We start from the raw sequence: 11,765 nt of genomic DNA, 5'->3' as shown, positions 1-11,765 counted from the left end.
AATTTGAATGTCTAAGTCCTCACAGAGGATTGGCTGCCTGGGGAGCTGGCAGAAATATATAGAAATACTATGATTAAGCATAAATACTACATTTAGTAGAAATACTATGTTTTAGCACAAATACTATAAAAAGCAGAAATACTATAATTTAGCAGAAATACTATATTAAGCACAAATCCTATAAAAAGCAGAAATACTATATTAAGCACAAATTCTATAAAAAGCAGAAATACTATATTAAGCACAAATCCTATAAAAAGCAGAAATACTATATTAAGCACAAATCCTATTAAAAGCAGAAATACTATATTAAGCACAAATCTTATAAAATAGCAGAAACAGTATGATTTAGCACAATAGTAATAAGTTAAACAGAAAAATTGGAAAAGCAAAATGGACAGCTGAAAAAATGCTGAACATGCTGAGGGTCCCTCAAATATACTTGTTAAATGAAAAAATCAGCAAAAAAATGCACAGGGAGAGAGAAGTAAGTTTCTAGGTCAGCCTGGGAGCTGCTGAATTTGAATCCACCAATCAGAGAGCCTGTGTACTTTTTCCCGCCAAAACATGTGCCTCTTTTTACACACGCAGCACAGAGAGGCACAGGATTATTGCAGCCTATTTCTCATAGTGAGGACTCCCCTCAAACAAATGACCATAATTTCCAAACCGTAGGGGCTAGAGCGGTCATTCTTACACCGTTTTGTTCAGAAGAGATGAGGGAATCTTCCAGTGTTTACAATTTATCATTAAAATATGAATTATTAAAGATATTTGACTTCTAATGCACCATAACTGAGTAGAGCGAAGCAAAAACTGCCTTGACTTGCCCTCAAACAACGCTTTGTGACTTGAAATCTATTTGGAGTATCGATATCATTCTTTCACCGTAAGAGACAGCAGGCTTTGGTGAACAATCATGGAAATTTTCAGGTCTCTGTGGAAATCCAACAAAAAGTTATGACGAGAGAAAAAAGTGGTTCATTTCCACAGTTTGAAATCTGAAGAAATCTGAGCGAAGGACGAATTTCCTACCCTCAAACAAGTCCAACTCATTTCAGAACGGTAATAGGTGAGAAAGAAATTCTTGAATTGTGAGCGTCAGGGGTGTCTGAAGATATTCGGGGACAAGCCTCATGTCTTAACTTTGCTTCGTTAAGGAGATATGACGATTCGAATATGCCTCTCATTACAGAAATCCAGCGGTGATTTTGAACAAGCTCTCCATTCACTTTATATGGAGAGTTTTCTGACATTGTGTTGGTCTGAGGAGATTTGCGAAAATTCTATAAATCCCACAACAATGATAGTGACATTTCCTGAAAGCCAGCAAAAATACCTACGTTTTGATGTATAATTTGTGGAAGTTGAGTGAAAATTGAGCAAGTAGCAAACAGTTGTTCGGACATGAAGAGAAGACTGCAAAACCTTCAGTGACACACTGGAAGCCAAGAGCATAGCAACCATAACAACGCATGTATTTTGTGAAAAATCACAATTTTGCAACTCAAAACTTTAAGAGGCATAAAAGTAAAACAGTAGAAGATTTGAAAAAGCTGAATCATACCTGAATAGCCCAATAATTTGTGAACATTTTAAAATTTGAATGGTTGTTCTAGGTGAAAATATGAGGAAGTAGTTAAGTTTCAAAAACAAGCAAATTTTAGCAGAATTGCAGAAGTTTCCCATTCATTTCAATGGGACAAATTAAAGGAAAAAAGCTTAATATTTTAAAAAGTATAATAGTTAAAAATAGCAAAAATCGTAGCGTAAATTAGCAGAAATAGCAGAATAGTTTAAAATTTGAACGGTGAAAATCGGCTGAAAATTGTGGAAGTAGTTAAGTGCCAAAAAGTGTACGGAAGCAACTAGAATAATAACTAGAAAAATTTGCATTTCCTGCGAAAATGCAGTGTGGATGCTTAAAGCTGAAGCTGTATGCAAAAAGTAGCTGAAAAAGCTGAAAAGTTGCAGAAATTGTAAAAACTTTGCAGAAGCAAAAGAAGTTTGCTAAAATGGAATAACTTAGCAGAACTGCAATATCTTAGAGGAAACATAATACTTGGCAGAAATACAATAGCATAGCAGAATTTAGCAGAAATATTGTAACTTACCAGAAACATGATAACTTCTCAAAAATACAAGAATTTAGGAGAAATAGTATAAGATAACAGAAAGAATATATTTAGCCAAAAATACTTAAACATTACAGAAACACTATGATTTAGAAAAATAGTACAACAGAGCAGAAATATTGTGATTTACCAGAGACACTGTGATGAACTATGAATATTGTAATTTTAAATTAAGACTGTTTTAGCAAAAATATTATAATTTGGCAGAAATACTATAATTTAGCAGAATTACTATATTAAGCACAAATCCTATAAAAAGCAGAAATGGTATGATTAAGCATAAATACTACATGTAGTAGAAATACTTTGTTTTAGCACAAATCCCATAAAAAGCAGAAATACTGTACTATGATTTAGTAGAAAAACTATAATTAATCAGAAATACTAAATTTAGCAGAAATACTATATTAAGCACAAATCCTATGAAAAGCAGAAATAGTATGATTAAGCATAAATACTACATTTAGCAGAAATACTATATTAAGCACAAATCCTATAAAAAGCAGAAATACTATGATTAAGCATAAATACTACATTTAGTAGAAATACTATATTAAGCACAAATCTTATAAAAAGCAGAAATACTATATTAAGCACAAATCCTATAAAAGCAGAAATACTATATTAAGCACAAATCCTATAAAAAGCAGAAATAGTATATTAAGCACAAATCCTATAAAAAGCAGAAATACTATATTTGGCACAAATCCTATTAAAAGCAGAAATAGTATGATTTAGCACAATAGTAATGAGTTAAACAGAAAAATAGCTCATCTGATAGAGTGGGCACAATAATGGTGTCAAATATTTTGTTCTCCTTGTTCTCCAGTATTCTGACATATGTCTCAAAATAGAGCATTCTCTGTACAATTTCACCCCTCACATAACAAGATGAAGATGTGATCCTTGCATTGTTGAGCTGATGCCATTCCTGGTCAGCTGTCTGTTCTCCTTTTGCTGTCTCAATCTTATGTACCATGTCCTCTGTGACCAGTAAGCTTTCAAGGTTGAAGAGTTCCTCCTCACTGTAGACATGCACACTCTGTGTGGGATCCAGCCTGTACTGAGTGGCAGTGGCAGGTAAAGAGGAGGATCTTGGTAAATGTTTACAGATTTTGTGGGTAATCTGGGCTCCTGGTTAGAGAACACGCTCACCAATGCTGTCTTAAGACTGGTCTTCTTGTCACTGAAGGCCATGGTTGCGGTAAGAGGTCAATTTGTTACATCAATGTCTTTGCATGATTTTCCAGTGTTTAGCAAGGAGATGTAAAGTGGGTCACCAGCCAAGTTCTTGTACAGCGTACTCCTTTAAAGGACCATAATAATGTGAGGATAAAACAAGGCACTGTGAAAGTCATCTATGCAATAACAATAACAATAATAATAATAACAACAACAACAACTTGACATTGTACCTGCATCATTATTCAAAAATGTCTTTGAGTTCATTGATCCATGGAACTGGCCCTGGTTCCAAACCCTGAAAAAAAAAATAGCAATAACAAATATAAAAGAAAAAAATACTTATATATATTACTTATAACAGGTTATAAAAGAACATTAAAGGGTCAGTCCTGAATATGAATCTCAGCACTTACTGCTGTTTGGATTTGTCCCACTGTTGGTCTGTCTCGGTGCTGGTGTGAAGATACAACCTGCAGCTTCAGTTCTGAAAAATGTACTGTTTGAAAGGGCAAAACAGTGTGCTTACACACTGCATTGCCAGCTACACACCAGCACCGATCAGAAAAAAAGGACAACAGGGTCCCGAAGCTCAGTCTGCACTAAACCATATAGAAAGCCAGTCTTACACATACTGACAAAGGCTAGAGACTTTTTCAGGGTTAGATGATGGCGCTCAAGATGGAGCAGGAGTTACAGTCAAAGTCATTTATAATTCTGTGAACAACCATTATTTACCAGGGCTCACAGAATATGATCACTCTCCTTTCTTAGTGTCCTACAGAGTACAGTACCTAAAAGGATACCTTTATCACAGTAACATTCTAATACAAGTATAAATAATTTTAATAAATAGCATTTGAGTACAAATAACTGATATTAAATTTACCTGAGTATTAAAAGTTATTTCTGGGAATAAATTTAAGTGTCAAAATTAAACCTTTTTCTTATGTGCCATTTTGTTAAGAAAAAAAGCACATTGCTGCAGGTTTAATTAAAACAATATGGTAAGCTTTAGGCTTCAGGAAAAAAATGGTATTGGTTGTGAGACAAACAGTGGTAATAAGGGGACTTGTCATAATCGCTGAGTTCTCTACTGTTCTTTCTTACCCTAAGAGGCTTGATGTCTCTCCCTAAACAGGAACAGGTGAGAACTGAACACCCAGCCGATGCCTAACTTACAGTGTGATGCAAAAGTTTGGGCAAAATTGTTAATAGTCATTATTTTCCTGTATAAATGATTGATTGTTATGATAAAAAATGTCAGTTAAATATATCATATAGGAGACACACACAGTGATATTTGAAAAGTGAAATGACCAGAAAGTGTGTGATAATTGTTTAAACAAAATCAGGCAGGTGCATAAAATTGGGCACTGTTGTCATTTTATTGATTCCAAAACCTTTAGAACTAATTGTTGGAACTCAAATTGGCTCGGTAATCTCAGTGACCCCTGACCTACATACACAGGTGAATCCAATAATGAGAAAGAGTATTTAAGGGGGTCTACTGTAAGTTTCCCTCCTATTTTCATTTTCTCTGGAGAGTAGCAACATAGCGGCTGAAAACAACTCTCAAATGACCTGAAGACAAAGATTGTTCACCATCATGAATTAGGGGGAGGACACACAAAGCTATCTCAGAGATTTAAGCTGTCGGTTTCCACAGTTAGGAACATATTGAGACAATGGAAGACACAGGCTCAGTTCAAGTTAAGGCTGGAAGTGGCAGACCAAGAAAAATCTCGGATAGACAGAAGCGACGAATGGTCAGAACATTCAGAGTCGATCCACAGACCAGCACCAAAGACCTACAACATCATCTTGCAGCAGATGGAGTCACTGTGCATCGTTCAACCATTCGGCGCACTTTACACGAGCAGATGCTGTATGCGAGAGTGATGCAGAGGAAGCCTTTCTCCACCCACAGCACAAACAGAGCCGCTTGAGGTTTGCTAAAGCACATTTGGACAAACCAGCTTCATTCTGGAATAAGGTGCTGTGGACTGATGAAACTAAAACTGAGTTATTTGGGCATAACAAGGGGCGTAGTGCATCGAGGAAAAAGAATACAGTATTCCAAGAAAAACACCTGCTACCTGCAGTAAAATATGGTGGTGGCTCCATCATGCTGTGGGGCTGTGTGGCCAGTGCAGGGACACATGGATTCCACTCAGTATCACCAGATTCTGGAGACCAATGTCCAGGAATCAGTGACAAAGCTGAAGCTGCGCTGAGGCTGGATCTTTCAACAAGACAACGACCCGAAACACTGCTCAAAATCCACTAAGGCTTTCATGCAGAGGAACAAGTACAACGTTCTGGAATGGCCATCTCAGTCCCCAGACCTGAATATTATTGAAAATCTGTGGTGTGACTGTCCATGCTTGGAAGCCATCAAACCTGAATGAACTAGAGATGTTTTGTAAAGAGGAGTGGTCCAAAATACCTTCAACCACAATCCAGACTCTCATTGGAACCTACAGGAAGTGTTTAGAGGCTGTAATTTCTGCAAAGGGTGAATCTACTAAATATTGATTTCATGTCTTTTTTTGTGGTGCCCAAATTTATGCACCGGCCTGATTTTGTCTAAAAAAAAAATATTGCACACTTTCTGTAAATCCAATACACTGCATTTCACTTCTCAAATATCACTGTGTGTGTCTCCTATATGATATATTTAACTGACATTTTTCATTGTAACAACCAACAATTTATACAGGAAAATAATGACTATTAACAAGGTTGCCCAAACTTTTGCATCACACTGTAACTCTCAGCCTGGCCATTTCACTTTTCCTGCTGTGCTGGCCTGCCCTGATGATGACAACACTGGTCACCCAGTCATTGTTTGACACTGGTTAAAAAGGGAAGTTATCAATGCACAACTTACAAACATTCCAAAAAGCAAAGCAAAAAACCTTTAGTATTTTGTCAAATGCCATACTTATTTTTGTCGTTTTTAACCAAATCTAGCTCTACTCAGAGTAGAGGAAAAATTCTCCATGTTTCACCATTGGATTCAGCAAAGATGATTCTACTAAGCATTACTTACGGTATTAATATAGATAAATGAAACATTTGCTTCATTTATGAAAGCTGATTCATCAGTGTTAAAACTACAATAAAAGGTGTTACAATCAAGAATTGCTGACATTTCAAATACTCATCAGTCTAAGCTAAGAAACCCTGTGTGACTTGGCCTCAAAAGCACACAGTCCAGTACTTAACCACATAATAATGATTAAAAGTAAGTAATAGTTTTTGTCCTCTAAATATGAAAGCTTGCCTGTTTAATATGCATCTTTGAAACTATTTTTCCCCAAATGTTGGATACTTGTCACAAATATTCCTCTCTGTAGCTCTGACATATCACAGGTCACCTGATGCCTTCGGTTTCTCTCTTGCCTTTCAGTAATCACCTACTTAGAATTCACAAAAGACCAACAATTACACCATTGACAGAAATGTCACAAAAGTCACAAAAAGGTTCTGGTGCAGAGTTCTACTTCTACTTCAGCTTCTTGGAGGCAGGAAGTGTGACAAAAGTGAAGCTTTACAGACAGAGTAGAACAAAGTAACTGGGACAAATTTAATCTCTAAATGACTATTTACCTGTTCTTGAGAGGGCTCGAACATCATAGTTACTCGATGTTTACACTCTTACAGTCAGTCTTGATCAATTCAGCAAAAACATCTGAAAAACAAAATGTTGCACAATTTTTAAAAATAAAACAAGTAGAATTTTAAGCAAATTCTAACATGTCTGATTCTATACTGTTCAATATTATTTCATTTTCATTGTGACATCACTAGTTACATCTGATATTTCCGAGAAAACACTAAAACAATCAGCTGTTTGTGAGCTGCACACTATGATTGTGATAAAACATTTAAACTTTGTAGCTCATACAGTTATACCTCTGCTTTACGGTCTTCTGGCTTTAAGTTTATTAGGCTCTTCTTGCATAACCATCAGAGAAATAATTGGATAGTAGTCATCTGAATGTTACAGTTACTGAGGCAAAGTGTGTGGCATTAGGAGAAAGAGACAAAAAAGAAAAAACAAAACCTAAGCTGGGAAAGCTATACCTGAAACATCATTAGAAAACCTGAGACATGGAAACTCAGAGGGGATGTCCAGCAGAGAAAACACAGGGGCTGATAGATAGCAGAGAACGTAGAAGTAACGCAGACAATCTAACGAAAACAGAGGTGAACACACACACTATGGCTGTGTCCCAATTAAGAGACCGCACACTTTGAGTGTGATTACGTCACCGCCACGGGACAACGGCTGTCCCAATTCCAAGTGTACTTCAAATGCATACTCCAAATGCTGTGTTGACCAAGTTTAGCTTACCTTTTTGAAGTAAAACCTTGAAGCTTGACCCTTTGAATTTTGAAATGTTAGGATGCTCAGTCACCGTGTGCAGCCTTGAAACCTGCGCCTTCGGACGAAATCTGGAGGGAATTAGCACTCCTGCGTCTATGAACGTATTCGAACCGCATTGATTTCCCGCACTCTGTCCCGGGGACTAGCAGTAACGTGGATCTGTTAGGCGTGCTTCCATGACACCAGGAAAAGAGATCGCCACTTTCAAAATAAAAGCTCATCTAAAAAAATACATGCAGGGCTTTAGCAGTCGAACTTTAAAAAAACTACATAATACATTAACTACATAAAAAATAAAAAAGACCAGTAATTTTATACGTTTTAAATTGTAAGTTTGAGACTTATAAAATAGTACTGATAATTTCATAATTCAAATTAGACAAGAATCGGGTCTGATCACCAACAAAAACCGCCCTAAAGTAAAGGGACAAAATCAACACAAGGCAGTACAATTGGGAAAAACAACAATCATAGTTAGCCAATCAGGCCGATGGCAACAGATTGCGTCACAATTTGTAACATCAAAGACCAGCGGTCCCTTTCCCGGTCTTTCTGAAGAAACTTACAGACACAGTCACAGCTCTTCTACTTTGTGCTCTTGTGATATTAAGAACTTCATAAAACGTAAGTATTGATATTGAAGCCGTTTTTTAGTGCCTTTATACTATGTATAACACATTATAATGTAGTGAAAGATAAAAAATCTAGCCATTTAAGTTCCTGTGAATATAAAGACCGTCAAGTCTGACTTCCTTAAATTAGCTTCAGTGGCTAAGCTAACAATACACATCCTCTTAGAGCCCTAGTGGACGTTTTCGTCCCATTGACTTCCATTATAAACGCTATTTTTCACTGCAGAATTATTACCGTTAATGTCCTGGTGATTACTCATGTCTCCGTCTGTATGTATTTTATGAAGGCTCATAAGCGTTTAATTAATTTTTAGACCAACATTTTGTAAAGATAATTTGTGTTTTTACAAAAATATTGAAATGTTTTCAGGTATGTAAATATCAAGCAGGAACCTCAGAAACACACGTAGGGTTGAGGAAGTTCATGATGTGTTTGTTTTATATCAAAATGTGAAGAGATGACATGAAAGCAACAGGTGTTACTGTATTCTGTCAGAACTGTATCCAGCAGAAATGTATGAACCTGTTAATGTGTTTATTTTGCTTTTTTTATTTTCAGAATGGCCTTAAGGAAACTGACTGACAACCGGCCTGAGACGCCGTATTTCCGGCCCCCACCCATTCATATCCGGGTGTTGAAATGTTGTGACCAGCTAAAGGTGATTCAATTCAATTTTATTTATATAGCATCAAATCACAACAGTCGCTTTAAGGCGCTTTATATTGTACAGTAGATCGTACAATAATAAATACAGAGAAAAACCCAACAATCATATGATGTAGACTTTCACATGTATGAACGTGACTATGGAGTAAGATCATAGAAATACATTTCTTTATTTATGTATTTATCAGGTGATCAGCTGGGTTACTGAGGATGGAGAGGTCAAAGCACTGTCAACAAAAAAAAATAAAGTGGCAGCAATCACAGACGGTGAAACAGTGCTGAAGATCACCTTGTTTGAAGAGTTCTCCTCCAAAGTAAAACAGGACATGTCCTACATGATGAGGGGACATGAGCTGAGGGGCCAAGCTCCCCCTTATCTCATCAATATCACTGCGAGGACACAGTTCTTTAAAGCTCCTGCCCTGGCAGTCTCGGAGGCCCTCATCATGAAGGCGGAGGAGCTGCTTAATCCACCTTCCCCAGCAACACCACTAAAGATGAGCCCAACATCTGGAGGGCTCATGACAGTGGAAGGGGAGGTTGTGGAGGTAAATATTTGTGGTTCCATCAGAATTGATATTGCTTCAGGTTTTCAAAGAAACCATTACTTTTTTGTCTTTAAAAGTAAAAATAATAATTTTATTGTTCTTGTCAAACAAACACAAAATTGTGAGAACAAGATCAACCACTATTATTTTGTAAATGGTTGTAGATTTATCATTAACAACAATAATAAAATAATAGATGTAGTAAGTCAAGAAAGTAGCACCTAGATGTACACACACAGATTTATGCAATCACTATAACTGACATTATATTTTAATTGAATTTTCAGTGTTCGGCAGTGAGGACAGTTTGCTCAGGCAAACAACTGGTGCCAATACGCACTCTCCAGCTAAAACAGGTAATGGTGCAACTAAAGTGTAATATTGAAAATGGTGAAAATAGGCATATTTGAGATTTCCATTAGTTAATGAATAAATGTTTCATTCTGTCATTTTTGTGATTTCAGGATGGATATACAATGACTGTCTCCTTGTGGAGGGAGGCGTCAATTGTTGACGTTCGTGTGGGAGATCAGGTAAAGATCTCCCATGTGAAAGTGCACCGCTCCGCCTATGGAGTACAGCTCCAGTCAACTTCCCATACAAAGACTGAGGTATGAAGAAGCCATATGTTTGTACCAACATGTAATAGCAATGTCATTTGCCAAAATGTTTAGAATTATAGGTGGTCCAAAAGATTGACTCTGTTCATCTGGACGTAGCATTTTCAAGTGGGAGAAATGTTTCATCACTCATCCAAGTGACTTCTTCAGTCTCAGCGGACTGCAGGTTTCTGTGGTCTTTGATCAGTGCCCGTGACAATTTGTATATTACTGACCAATTAACTGACCTCCCAGCCTATTGCTTCTTCAGTGGGCTAGTTTCAGTCATTATGCAATGTACTGTTTAAAAGATTGGGTAAAACAGACTGAAGAAGTCACCTGGATGAGTGACAAAACATTTCTCCCACTTGAAAATGCTACGTCCAGATGAACAGAATCATCCTTTTGGGATTTACTTACATGGATCATTGAGCATGCATCAAGACGTGATTACCATATTAAATATATGCTTTTTGTGTATTGACAGACAAAGGAAAATGAAAGTACTCAAGTAACTGTAGTTGGTGTGGACACTGCAGAGCAGTGCAGTGCACTGCAGTCCACCCAGCTGCAAGTTCTCCTTCTAACTGGAGAAACCCTCTTCATTGAAGAGGAGATGTGGAAGCCCTACGAGGAGGAGTTTGAGAAGCACAGGATCACTTTTACTGTAAAAATCAAAGGAAAACAAATAGTACACATAAAAAAAACAGAATAAATATATATAGATATAGATATATATAGATATATATATAGATATAGATATAGATATGTATATATATATATAGATATAGATATATAAATATAGTTCATTTGTTTTGTTTGTATTTTTTAAAATGTTCAAGTTGCTATGTTCATTCATTTAAACAATATTTAAAAGTTATAGTTTCAACTGCATTCTTATGCTAAGTGTTTTTTAATCTGATAAAATCTAATAAATAGCTGAAAATGCATAAAGCAGTCTCATGTTTATTAAATGAAACAGAAGACATGGTTTATAAAACACTCTCTAATGTACAGTTACATTGCATGCTCTGTACAGAGCTTAACAGACTTTTTAAGCACTTAAAACCTTCGATAAAGAACACTCCTGTAGGCCAACAACTGCCTATCTGTATGTTCAACATCATATAATACTGTTTTTATGTGTGTTTTTTAGAAGGCTGAAAGATTATATATGTTTTTCTTAAACAGTTTGAAAACATTAATAACAGTCAGTTTCAGTTTCCCTAAGTGCTGTGGTGTATTAGCTTCTGTGCTGGCTGAAGCCTATCAGGGCAAGTCCATTTAGCTCAGAATTCATATGATTACTACCAGTGTTTATTAGAGTAAAAGAAATAAATGTGAGAAGAACATGTGAGTAGTTTCTTTTAAAAAGCCTCATGGCAATGGGGATAAAGACCGTCCTGAACCTCTGAGTCCTGCAGTGCAGTAAGATGACCCTCTCACTGCAGTTCATCTTGTCCTGTGAGGATGCTTAGGTGGCTGTATTTATTGTTCTCCATTTTAGATTACAACTTCTTCCTCATCTGCTCTGCACGATGTCTGACTGACTCAACATCTTTGCAGACTGTCCTGCATTGTTTTGTTTTGTTTTTAGGTCTGGTGA

At 36.5% G+C, this 11,765-nt stretch overlaps 1 protein-coding gene and 1 long non-coding RNA gene across 2 annotated transcripts; one reads left to right on the top strand and one right to left on the bottom strand.

The window, feature by feature from the left end:
- Positions 1-2,616: 2,616 nt before the first annotated feature.
- LOC308399993 lies at positions 2,617-7,970 on the bottom strand. Its single transcript, XR_013972288.1, has 4 exons — positions 7,681-7,970; positions 6,933-7,014; positions 3,551-3,615; positions 2,617-3,441 (listed from the first exon to the last, which is right to left on the bottom strand). It is a non-coding gene; the product is annotated as an uncharacterized lncRNA (long non-coding RNA).
- A 791-nt stretch (positions 7,971-8,761) lies between these two features.
- On the top strand, positions 8,762-11,765 carry LOC308400355 (uncharacterized protein; the record flags this gene model as incomplete). The annotated part of the gene is made up of 6 exons (XM_080887999.1): positions 8,762-9,004; positions 9,201-9,560; positions 9,848-9,916; positions 10,025-10,171; positions 10,647-10,826; positions 11,757-11,765. Exons 1-6 carry the CDS (start codon positions 8,906-8,908, stop codon positions 11,763-11,765), a joined length of 864 nt encoding a protein of 287 aa, XP_080744125.1. The 5' UTR covers positions 8,762-8,905.

Source organism: Rhamphochromis sp. 'chilingali' (genome assembly GCF_963969265.1).
Source record: "Rhamphochromis sp. 'chilingali' genome assembly, chromosome: 7".
Classification (NCBI taxonomy): domain Eukaryota; kingdom Metazoa; phylum Chordata; class Actinopteri; order Cichliformes; family Cichlidae; genus Rhamphochromis; species Rhamphochromis sp. 'chilingali'.
This window is presented reverse-complemented; position numbering and strand designations above follow the sequence as displayed.